A 12,008-nucleotide genomic window follows, 5' to 3' on the forward strand; every position below is an offset into this window, starting at 1 on the left:
ATTTGGTGTCAAAGATCTTGGTTTGGAATTTTGCAAATTTAGGAATATGTGTCGGTTCTTAAGTTACAGTTATGCACCTTTGGTGGGAATGTAATTGGTTAATTCTTTCTGGAATGTAATTGGCAATATTCATCAGAACAGAAGTGTTCATTGATTTAGCAATTTCACTTCTAGAGTTTATGTTAAGGAGATAATTGGATGAGTTCGGAAATATATGTAAAAAGATAGATATGTATTAGTATAGATGTTCATTGCAATGTTTATGATAGCAGAAAATTGCTAACAAGTAAGGAGACTGAATCCTATCTAATAAAGAGGGAATATGCTAATTGACCCTCACGCCATTGCAAAGATGGCAGCGCCCACAGCCAATAAGGAGGGAATATGCTAATTGACTGCCTTGCCCTCAAAGATGGCGGCGCCCACAGCCACAGATGGCGGCGCCAGTCCCCTCAGCCCTGCCGGGGTGGCAGGTGTGCGGCAAGGCCGGGCCTGCCCCTAGGAGTCCCCCAGTCTCCTCAGCCCCCCAGCCTCCCAGGGCCAGCCTGAGGCGCAGGCAAGCCTCAGATGGTGTCTGCCCAGCCGCCCAGGGCCAGCCCGAGGCACAGGCAAGCCTTGGATGGCAGCTGCCCAGGGCCGCCTGAGGCTCAGGTAACCAGGGCCGGCTGAGGCTTGTGCTGCCGGCAGTGGCAGCAGCAGAGGTGTGATGGGGCATCACCTTCCCCTGATTGCCGGGTTGCCTCCCGCCCATGAGGGTTCCCAGACTGTGAGAGGGGGCAGGCCAGGCTGAGGGACCCCCCCTTCCAGTGCATGAATTTTCATGCACCGGGTCTCTAGTAAATAAATGAAAATGGTACATCTGCGTGCTAGAACAATATACAGTCATTAAAAATAATCATGTTTATAGACATGGAAAAAGATCCATAACATACTAAGTGGTTAAAGCCAGTTATAAAACCACTTGTAGAGCATAATCTTGTTCCCACACAATTGTATACATGTGTGCATTTTTAAAATGTGTGTATTTATGGCCCTAGCTGGTTTGGCTCAGTGGATAGAGCGTTGGTCTGCAGACCAAAGGGTCCCGGGTTCGATTCTGGTCAAGGGCACATGCCTGGGGTTGCGGGCTCGATCCCCAGTAGGGGGCGTGCGGGAGGCAGCCACTCAATGATTCTCATCATTGATGTTTCTATCTCTCTCTCCCTTCCTCTCTGAAATCAATAAAATATATTTAAAAAAACGTGTATATTTATGTAACTCTTACATAGGTTCTATAGCCTTAATTTTTTTCAGTTTTTAAAATTTGTTATTTTGAAATAATAGAGACAGAGGAGATTGCAAAAAATGCACAGTGAGGTCCCTCGCATCCTTCACTCAGTCTCCCCGTGGTAGCATCTTGCATAGCTACAGTTCATTTCAGGAAGGTGACATTGGTACAATCCACAAAGGTTATTGTGATTTCAGCAATTAGTTATACATGCACTCATTTGTGTGTGTCTATTACTCTGTAATTTTATCACTTGTTTAACCACCACCACAATCAAGATACTTGTTTTCCAGCAAGGCTCCCTGTGCTTTTCCTTTATAACTACCCCATTCTTTCTCCCTCCCAGCTCTAACCGCAGGCAGCTGCTAGTCAGTTTTCTGTCTCCATAATTTTGTTATTTCAAAAAGTTAAGTAAGTGGAATAGTACAATATGTCATATTTTGAGATTGGCTCCCATCACTCAGCGTAGTGTCCTTGAGATGCATTCAGATTGTTGTGTATCATCAGTATATTCCTTTTTATTGCTGTGTGGTGTTCTATGTTGCGTATGTACCATAGTTTTTCTAAACAGTGACCCATTGAAGGACACTTGGAGTATTTCCAGTTGTTAGCTACAATGAATAAAGCTGCAGTGAACGTTTGTGTACAGGTTTTTGTATGAACATAAGTTTTTATTTCTTTGAGATAAATGCTCAAGAGTGCAGTTTCTAGGATGTATGGTAAGTGTATGTTTAGTCTTTTACAAAACTGCCAGGCTGTTTTCCAGAGTGACAGTGTCAGTTTACATTCCCACCAGTAATGTATGTGAGAGATCCAGTTTCTCTGCATCCTGGCCAGCATTTGATGTCACTTTTAAAAAAATTTTAACAGTTCTGATAGGTGTGTAGCGTTACTTCATGGTGGTTTTAGCATGTTTCATTTTTATAATATAAAAGCCATTTTCTTTAAAAAAAGAAAAGAATACCTAGATTTAATTTCTGTTCTGCCACTTATTAAAAGTTAATAGTTTTGCTGGGTGAATAAGGAATACTGATTTCCTTTGTAATCCACAAGGGTTATATTTTGACTATAGTGAAACAGTAATGTAAATAAAGCAGATCACCTACAGTTATTTTATTTTTTTTACATCTGTTTGAGACTATTTCAAAGTGTAAAAGTACTCCAAAAATTAAATTATGCTTTATACTTCCCTTCTGTTCCATGGCGGGGGTGAGGGGGAGCAGAGACTGGCAAAATACTTGTAAGAAGTATTGTGAATAAATATATACGTTTGGCAGTCTGGTACTTGTGGTTTTGCTGTATTGTTGTTGGTTAGGAACTCACAATTATTGAGCTACGTGCTGGGCACTTTCCATACATTGTAAGTAGTCCTTACACTGTCCTGTGAGATGGCGGCATCCTCACCTCCCTTTCAAAGATGAGGAAACTGAGGTTCAAATGAAGTAATGTGGCTAGGTCATGCCCATAGGAGATGAGGAAGCTGAACTTACATTCTGTGGCTTCAAAATCTGTACTCTTCCCATTATACCAGGGGTGTACAGTGTTTTTAATAATAGGCCACATGATTGGAAATCCATGCGCTAGTGTTCCCGAGTTTGCTAATTGATGGTCATGGTTAAGTTGAGAGGGAGAACACTTGGAATTTAAGTGTTGAAAGTGACCCGCCTATGAGTCCAGTGATGCAGACCTTCCATATTCTTCCTGTTAGTATTTCCTCCTAGTGTTCCGATTTGGTATATAACTTCAGTAGAATTGGCTAGAATTCTTAAAGATTATGTGTTTGACTGTGTTCTGCTGTAGTAACCATTAGTGGTTTATCCAGGTTAGCTGGCCCAGCACTTGGCAGAGGTGGTTAATTTTAGTGGTTGTAATACAAGGTTAGGCTTTATCCAGTGCACCATGCAGGCATTATTATTATTAACATCCCCCCACTCTTAAAAACCTCAAGTTGGTTTTACCCATACCCAGGGCACCTTGCTGCTGCTTTAATAATTCTGTTAGTGTGTGTTTTTGATTCTGTGCTTAATGGCTTCCTGTTGTGTGTAAGATACAATTCAATCTCCTTAACACGACTTGAAGGTTCTTCACTCTTTTGCTCTGTTTTCCCTTGCCAGTCTTCTCTGCTACCTACACTTCCCAGTTACTTTGCCATGATGTAAGTTGCTGTTCTCAGCAGAGGTGGCATAGATTACATTGATTACTTGAGATATAACTTAGAAATAATCCAGCTGTATTATTGGGGAATTTTGTTATGAAAGCTCTCATAGAAGCATGCACAGTGTGAGGTTGAGGATGATGACAGATGTCTTCCTAGGGAGATTTTCTTCATGAAGTCACAAGAACAGACTTAGAATGTAGCCCAGAGACGACAGTGGTGATGTTTAAGAACTTCCCTATAGGTGTGAAAATTTTAATTACCGTTTCCTTGCTGAATTATCTTCAGGGAAGCCCATTGAAGGTTCTTAAAACTATGGAAAATCCCGAGACTGGTTTCAGATTTGCTTGGTGTGTGTGTGTGTGTGTGTGTGTGTGTGTGTGTGTGTGAGAGAGAGAGAGAGAGAGAGAGAGAGAGAGAGAGACACTCTTGGGCATAGGTCTCCTTGTTCATTTGGGTGTCACCAGCAAAGCTGAGGCTTCTGTTCTGAGACTCCCTCTGTTTATGTTGCTGCTGGAGTGATGAGAAGGAGGAGCCTGATACTCGCACAGAAAAGGATTGCTTCAGAGCCACATCTGGTCTTTGGGTCAATATGGTTGTTTATCTAGATTTAGTTCACTTAGCAAAAGTTTGATTAAGAGATTACTAGTTTTATGTTATTTATCGCTAATCTCCCATATTGACATTTTTCACATTGACCCGGAGTGGGAGTCTGTGTATGGATAGAGTGTTTGAAGTACTCTGTATGGTGCTTATTTCTTAATCTGTATTGGTGTGAATATTTGCTGCCTTTTCGCCCTTTTTTTGTATGCTTTTAGTGCCCCAAATCTACCTTCAAAAACAGCATTCGGTTTCCAATTGTCTTGGAAACATTGGCATATTCTGCAGTACCATTTTAGTTTTATTTACTGCAAATGGTGATTTGTTAGTTGCCTGCTGCCAGAACATCTGAGCTCATTTGTTTAACTAAAGCAGTGCTGTGCATAGATGCCTATAATACTCAGCAACAGTTACCAACCACCCCAGTTGCTTGCCACCTCATTTTAGCTCTAAATCAAGCAAATAAGAAAGAAGATTATTCTTAAAATGTTCCAAGAAGTTCAGAAAATTGGAGGATGGAGAGGTGGGAGGAAAGGAATTCTATTATAACAGTCAGCGTGTTGCTTTTGGCAGGGGTGTGCCTGGCTGATTTCCTTTGTAGAAGTAAGTAAGGCTTCAGGGTGCAGAAATTGCAGGGACACTGCAGAAAACAGCTCTGAGAATCCCTTATTTGATAGGCAATTACCAAGTGTTTGCCTTCTGGCTGAGCCACTGCACCAGGCAAGGTGGGGATGCGTGGGTAGATGAGACATTTTTCCTGTTCTCATGGAGCTTATAATCTGGGCACTGCAGGTGCTTCTGACCCGAAGTGGTGATTATTGAGGAGGCTATGGCAGAGGTGCTGTTTCAGAACCCAACCCTGATGGACCTGGTCACAGAATGGCAGGTGCTGGCTGCCTTACCACCAGAGGGAGCTTTCCGAGAGCCACGAGATAATTCTCAGCCTTTCCAGGTCTCTGCATCCTTGAATGATAAAAACAGTCAGACTCCTTCAGAAGATATATTATTTTACATTTGGAAGCAAATCAGTGTTTAAAAAATATTTTAATAAAATTAAAACCTGGGGGCAGACCTTGCCTTGAGGGCTGGAGAGTGTCGAGTGTTTCTTGATGAACAGGGAAATAATTTAATTTCGTTTTTTGGTAGTGAAGTGTCTGCCATTCACTCACTCAGTGCATTTTTATTAAGTGCCTGCTTTGCACCAAGCTGCGAATGCTGTGATGAGCAAGGAGCCCACAATTTAGGGGGGCCACAGACAGATAATCGGGCAATCTTACTACTATGTGCTCAGTTTTTCGATTGGATGCTTTTGGAGCAGTAACCAGACTTCTCACCTGGTGTTAGGTGATCAAAGAAGGTTTCCTGGAAGAAGTAATGTCCGAACAACCTTACTAACACATGTGTAATTAATCCTTTTTAGGCTAATATTGTCTTAGAAATCAATCAGAAACCTGTTTTGGGAACCTTTCTGTTGAGAACAAGTGGAGAAACTGAAGTCTGTGTTCTAGCCATCTAGTATATTTCTCCAGGCTTGTACTTGCCCTTCTCCAATGTTGATTAATCTCCGCTTCCGCGAACATGCCAGGTTGTGACTGCAATGCCTTTGGTACACTATTCCTGCGTCTGGAAAGCCCTCTCCTTTGGTCTGCCCAACTGATTTCTTTTGCTTCTTCAGGACACAGTTTCTTCCTCCAGGAAGCCTTCCTTCATTGCTCCTAGGGTAGGTTGGGTGCACTTCCTATGAGCTTAGGCAAAGGGCTGGTCTTGATTTTCATACTTCCCAGTAGTCTCTGCTGCTTCATTCCTCTATGTAGCCTGGAGAGAGAGGTAGCATCGTTCATAGAGCCCAACATGTCCTGGGCATCTAGGTAATGTTTGTTGAATGAACAAATTCAGAAGTTTTTGAAGGTTATAACCACATGTGTATAATTGAAGCTCTTGGTTCTAGCGAGCTTTGAGAGTGTTATTGACTGAAGAAGGTAGAAGCACCAGTGAAACAGATTTTATGCATGTGGTCTAGTTATTAACCTCATAAAGCTCTTTACAATCTTTTGCATTTTATACTTCTACTTTTTTTCCCCTGAGTAACCCATAAACTGAGTAATTCATAGTTCCCACTTCTTGCCAACTACTAAGTGTATTATTAAATCTTACCACAGTGATTTGTTAATTAGAACCTTTTGCTTATTAGCAAAAATCAATTTGATTTAGCATATGCCAGAAAGAGGGGATTATGTGATGAAGAGATAGGGGTGGAGTCTAATAGAATCAAAGATCATAAACGCAGTCAGGCTCTGGGAAGAACTGGTCCCAAGAATCAGAAGGCCAGCAGGGATCCTGAGAGGCCTCTCTGTTTATTGCTGCTTCTGTCCACAAGGCTCTTCTATTCACTTTCTCACTAACCGCTTTCTCTGCCTCTCAGTGGGTGGAGGATGGCTTCCCATAACCCTCAGCGTTGCCTTCAAGTTCCAGCCATCAGAAAACCTGTCTTTCCATCTCAATTCCAAATTCCTCAGGACTCTGGTGTGGCTTACATTAGACATCTATCCCTGACAGTCACCTGTGGCCAGGGAGTGGGTCATGCTGAGCAAGCCTGGCTGCCCTGCTCTGCTCACCCCGAGGGGGAGATGGGAAGGTAGGAGAAAGGGATGGGGGGACAGCAGACCGACAGATGTTGTGAGGTGTGCAGATACTCGAAAAATATCTAGTACCTGTAAGCACTTTACTGTAGGTTATTTCTAGATGATTTGGGCTAAAATTTTTTTAAATCTTAGATGAAGCTTAAAGACTTCATTTTGAAAAGATATTTATCTTTTTTTAATAGGAAGATAATTTGAGATTCTTAAGGGAATAGCATACCCACTGAAGCAGTCAGTGGGCCTTGGCTGTGTGTGGCCATGTATAATGCTTTTTATACATGACACTGTCTTAATTTGTGAGAGACAGGTTTTAGAGCATCACTGGTAGAAATACTTTGAGATCAAGGAAGGTGACAGCCTCTCCCACGGGGGACACTTTGAGGAGTCAGGCCACACCGAGAGTGACGCGGAGGCCAAGAGGCCCGCCGAAAAGACAAAACAGGAGAAGGACGACGCGGCGTCAAGAAAATAAGGACCCGAAGTCACTGGGGCCGTGATGATGTTTAGCTCAGACGTTCAAGGGGGGAAAGTAGGAAATGTAATTTAGTGGTAAGTTCTAGAACAATGTTTTATAAACGTGGACTCTGTAAATAATGCTATCCGGGTGCTTAAGGGAAGAAAGCTTTTAAAAAATTTCTGATTCTCACTAGTCTATTCAAAACCCCCACATAGAGTTATGAAGGGGGCGCTTCTGGGTCCCCAGAAGTAACACTTTAAGACGGGTGGGGGGTGGGAGGGAAGTTTGAGCCAAGCTGTGCCCTTCAACTTTGCCAAATGCAGCCCTGAAATCGACCTCTCGCGGTCAGCCCCGCTCCTGGCCCTAGCACTTGCATTGTAAATGCTTCTGTGTTTGTCTGTGTCCCCGTCAGGACCCAAAGGCGGGGGCTTCTGTCCTTGTGGCCCTCCCCCCAACCCCTGGGGCAGGCCCTCCGGAAGCGGTAGGAAGGGATAAGTGAGGAGTCCTGGTGCTTATAGCTGTGTCTTCACAGTGCGGAGGCCTGTGGTCTGTGCACTGGGGTTGGTTGTCTGCACAGGACAGGCTCGTCCGGGACTCCTGTCACTCAGGGAATGAACGCGACCCGGAGGATGGCCTGTGACCCCATCTTCAGGGCGCAGGAGTCAGACAGACATCTCGGGGCCGACTGGTGGCATGCCTTTTTTACTTGATGTTTGCCTAAACTAGGACTGTGCTCATCTGAGAAGGACCCCATCCACCCTCCCATCCACCAGGGGCTCGGTTCTCAGCGCTGACACCGTCTTAGCTCCGTTGTCAGACTCCCAAATAAAACAGCGGAGCCGAGCAAAGACCTGAGATTCTCACATCAGCAGAAAAGGTTCAGATTTTCTGAGCTTCTGCTGGCCCGGGTCCCACCTGTGCTTTTCCTGGCTGCACCTGTCGGCCTACTGGGTGTCCTGCACCCACCGGGGAAAGGAAGCAACTTGAGCCGTTGTCCTAACGCAAGGCCATTTCTGACGGCAGCAGGCACTTCCCAGTCGCATGTTAAGTCCAGACTTCCTTCTGTTTCAGGCCTAGACAGGCATCTAACTGCTGGCATCTCTGTTTTTATGTACCACTGTGTCCTGTCCCTCTGTGTCCCCTCGTCAGAAAATAGCATATCTCTCGTCCAGTCGCCTGTCTGGACTCCTCCCCATTCACCGGCCTTGTCAGGCTGCGGTGAGGATGGAAGACGCGGCGGTGGCTGTCCCGAGTATGAGTGTAAGGGCCGTGACCCTGTCTGTCCCCTCCTGTCCTCTGTGTCTGGTGTGGAGCTAGGTTCATATAAAAATAAACCTTTGTTAACAAGAACAAAAAAGAAATATGTAATACATTCATGTAGTTGAAAGTTTTGTATTAGCCACATGAAAAAAGTAAAATGAAACAGGTGAAATTAATTTTAATAATATTTCATTTAACCCAGTATATCACAAATGTTATAATTTCATGAACATAAGGATTTATAATGAAGCATGTTTTATCCTTTTTAATCTTTGAAATCTGTGTGTACTTTGTATTTCAGCACATCTCAATTTGGACCGGCCACAGGTCACACTGCATGTGGCCAGCGGGTAGCCTCCTGGACAGCGTAGTTCTGGAGATGGCTAAAGCAATTAGTGTTCTTCCACAGTTTCTCTAAAATTTTCTTGTCAGAGCCTTTAAATGCTTATGGATCCTTTCTTTTTAAAAGTGTGCCTCGTCAGTGATAGTATTTTTCTCTTCTTTATTTTTATAGATGTCTTAAGAGGTGGGGATTTTTCAGGGAGCCATGGAAGAGTTGCCTGTTTGGAGGATTTGTTGTGCCCTGTGTATTAGCAGAAAAGAACAGGAATCGTTTAAACCGGTCCCCAGACTCTAAAGCTAGTTCCTGTTCTTCCTGTAGCTCCGATTCCAGGAATATTAAACTCCTTGGAAGCTTCAATTTGCTTATCTATATTCCTTCCTTCCCTGGATTTCATACCCATTAGGATGGATGGGCGGTAGGGCTCCAGGGAGGGGAGGAGAGGAAGGAAGGAAGGCAGCTCTTCTGCGGCTACTTTAAAAATCCCCATCTGGCCCTGGCCAGTGTGACTCAGTGGATAGAGTGTCAGCCTGCAGACCAAAGGGTCCTGGCCCAGGCCCTGTTCGGGCTCGTGCCGGAGGCAACCATTTGATATGTTTCTCTCACATCAATGTTTCTCTCTGTCTTTCCCTTTCTCTTCCCCTCTCCCTGAAAATCAATGGAAAAGTATCCTCAGGTGAGGATTAACAAACAAACAACAACAACAACAAAAACCCATTTCCTGAAAATAATGGTATTTTTCTAAATAAGTGTATCCCATGTACTCTCCTTACAAATGGGCAGGGGGCCCCCTGCCTTTTGCTCTATACTTTGGTGTGCCTTTATCAAATTTTTCTAAGTCTCCAGTCCCACCTTTCCTCCCTGCCTCAATGCCTGAAAGGCAGGGTGCCCTGAGCTCTTATCTTTTAGGAATGTCATATGAAGAATTATAGTAAATTTCCTAATTACATTGAAAATAGAAGCTTCATTTTATTGTGCTGATTTTATTGTTCACTACTATCTATATATATATAAAACCCTAAGTGACCGGTCAACCGTTTGACGGGTTGCTATGATGCGCACTGACCACTAGGGGGCAGACGCTCAATGCATGAGCTGCTCCCTGGTGGTCAGTGCGCTCCCACAGTGGGAGCGCCGCTTAGCTAGATGCTGGGCTCACGGCTGGTGAGCACAGCTGCGGCAGCGTGAGCTTCTCCCGCCTCCGCAGGAGTGCTAGCAGGTGGCGGCAGGCGCAGTGGGACTGCGATGAGCGGGCTCCTCCCTGGCGACCTGCCGCCTCATGCACTACTACATCCCCTGAGGGGTCCTGGATTGCGAGAGGGCACAGGCCAGGCTGAGGGACCCCACCGGTGCACGAATCTGTGCACCGGGCCTCTGGTATATCATATTTTCCTTCTAAATTATTTTTCTCTTCTTTATTTTTATATATTTCTTTAACTAATATGTACATATTTAGTGTTATAATTATTAATTATCTTTCTTCTATCTTTCCAGTACTGATTTGAAGCTCTTGGAGGAGGCAACTATTTCAGTCTGCAGGTCTTTAGGTAAGGTGGGGAAATGAGCATGTGTGTGTATGTATGTATGCATATATATGTATATGTATGTGTGTGTGGGTACTTACTTGAAATTTTCTATTATAAATTTTTATAGTGTAATATGAATTGAATTAATGTTTTCTTGATGATGATGATGATAATAATTCTCTTCATGGTGCTCATTGATGCTACTAGGATGTACCATTCAGTCATTAGCAATAAAACACATGCTTGGTTAATTTGCAGTAGTGGTAATAGACTCTGCTAAGCATGTGTTTTATTGCTAATGACTGGGTGGTGCTTTAAAGATATCATTCTCTTTTTCTGCTTGTCTCATTTTTGTTGAGATGAAAGCTGACAATGTTATTGTTTTCCCTTTGAAAATAATGGAATTTTTTTCTTGGGATGTTCTAAAGTTTTTCTCCTTGTTCTTTGGTTTTTAGCATTTTAGAATGATGTGCTGAGGAGTGGTTTTCTTTTCTTTTTTTGCTGCTTGAGGTTTGTAGAGCTTTTTAAATCTGTTGGTTGATACCTTTCATCAGTTTTGGAAAATTCTCAGCCATTATTGATTTATACACTGTTTCTATCCTATTCTGTTTCTCCTCTTCTCTGGGACTTCTGTTATACTTCTTTTAACTTTTTCAGTATGTCTCATATGTCTGTTAAGGCTTTTTTTCTTTGTATAGATTAATGTTTTTCCATCAATTTTTGGGAAGTTAGTTGCCATTATTTTTGTTGGGCTTTTTATGTTCATTTTTTCCCCTCTCAGACCTTCAAGAGTATATTTTCTTTTAACCTATCTTTTGTTTACTAATCTTGTCTTCTGTTGTATGTCATATGCTATTAAATCTATTGAGATTTTTAAAATAAAAACTTAATTTTAGAATAGCTTTAGATTTACAGAAAAGTTACAGAGCTATAGAGTTCCCATATAACTCTCATCAGTTTCCCTTATTGTTAACATCTTACATTAATATGGTACATTTGTCACAATCAGAAAGTCACCACTGATACAGTACTATTAACTAAACTCAATACTTTATTCAGATTTCAGTAGTTTTTTCTTACTGTCCTTTTTCTTTTCCAGGATCTCATTCAGGATACCACAGTACATTTAGTCATCTTGTCTCCCTAGCCTTCTCTGGTCTGCAATGGTTTTTCGGATTTTTCTTACTTTTGATGATTTTTAGAGTTTTGAGGAGTACTAGTAGGGTACTTTTCCGAATATCCCTTGATTTGAGTTTGTTTGATGTTTTTCTCACGGTTACACTGGGGTGATGGGTCTGTAGGAGGCAGACCACAGAGGTGAAGTGCTGTTCTCAACACATCATATTAGGAGTAAGTGCTACCACATGAGCTATCACTGATGCTACTGACCTTGATTACTTGGTCAGGGTTGTGTTTGTCAAGTTACTTCCCTGTAAAGTTGCCCACCATCCTCCTTGTTGTCTTCATTTATGAAGGAGAGATTTTTCTGGATATAGAATTCTTGGTTGATATTTTATTTATTTTATTTTATTATTATGTTTTTAAATTTTATTGTTTAAAGTATTACAAATAGTAGTACATATGTCTCCTTTTTTCCCCCTTCTTGGTTGATATTTTAAAAATTCTTTTGATGGTATCATGCCATCGTCCTCTAGTCTCCTTTCTTTCAGATGGGAAGTCTGTTTAATTGTATTGTTGTTCCCCTATAAATGATGAGTGTTGTTTTTTTCTTGCTGCTTTTAAGATTTTCTCCTTACCTTAAAA

General features: G+C 42.5%; 1 protein-coding gene across 5 annotated transcripts in view; it reads left to right on the forward strand.

Annotated features, from left to right (window-relative positions):
* The window catches only part of DYM (dymeclin), a 260,359-nt gene that overhangs the window by 25,717 nt on the left and 222,634 nt on the right, over positions 1–12,008 (forward strand). For all 5 annotated transcript variants that reach the window (XM_080684272.1, XM_080684270.1, XM_080684273.1 and 2 more), the window contains one exon: positions 10,213–10,265. In XM_080684272.1, the coding sequence (XP_080540398.1) occupies positions 10,213–10,265 (53 nt within the window). The remainder of the gene's footprint in view (positions 1–10,212; positions 10,266–12,008) is intronic.

The sequence above is a fragment of the Plecotus auritus genome (assembly GCF_963455305.1).
Source record: "Plecotus auritus genome assembly, chromosome: 8".
Taxonomy (NCBI): domain Eukaryota; kingdom Metazoa; phylum Chordata; class Mammalia; order Chiroptera; family Vespertilionidae; genus Plecotus; species Plecotus auritus.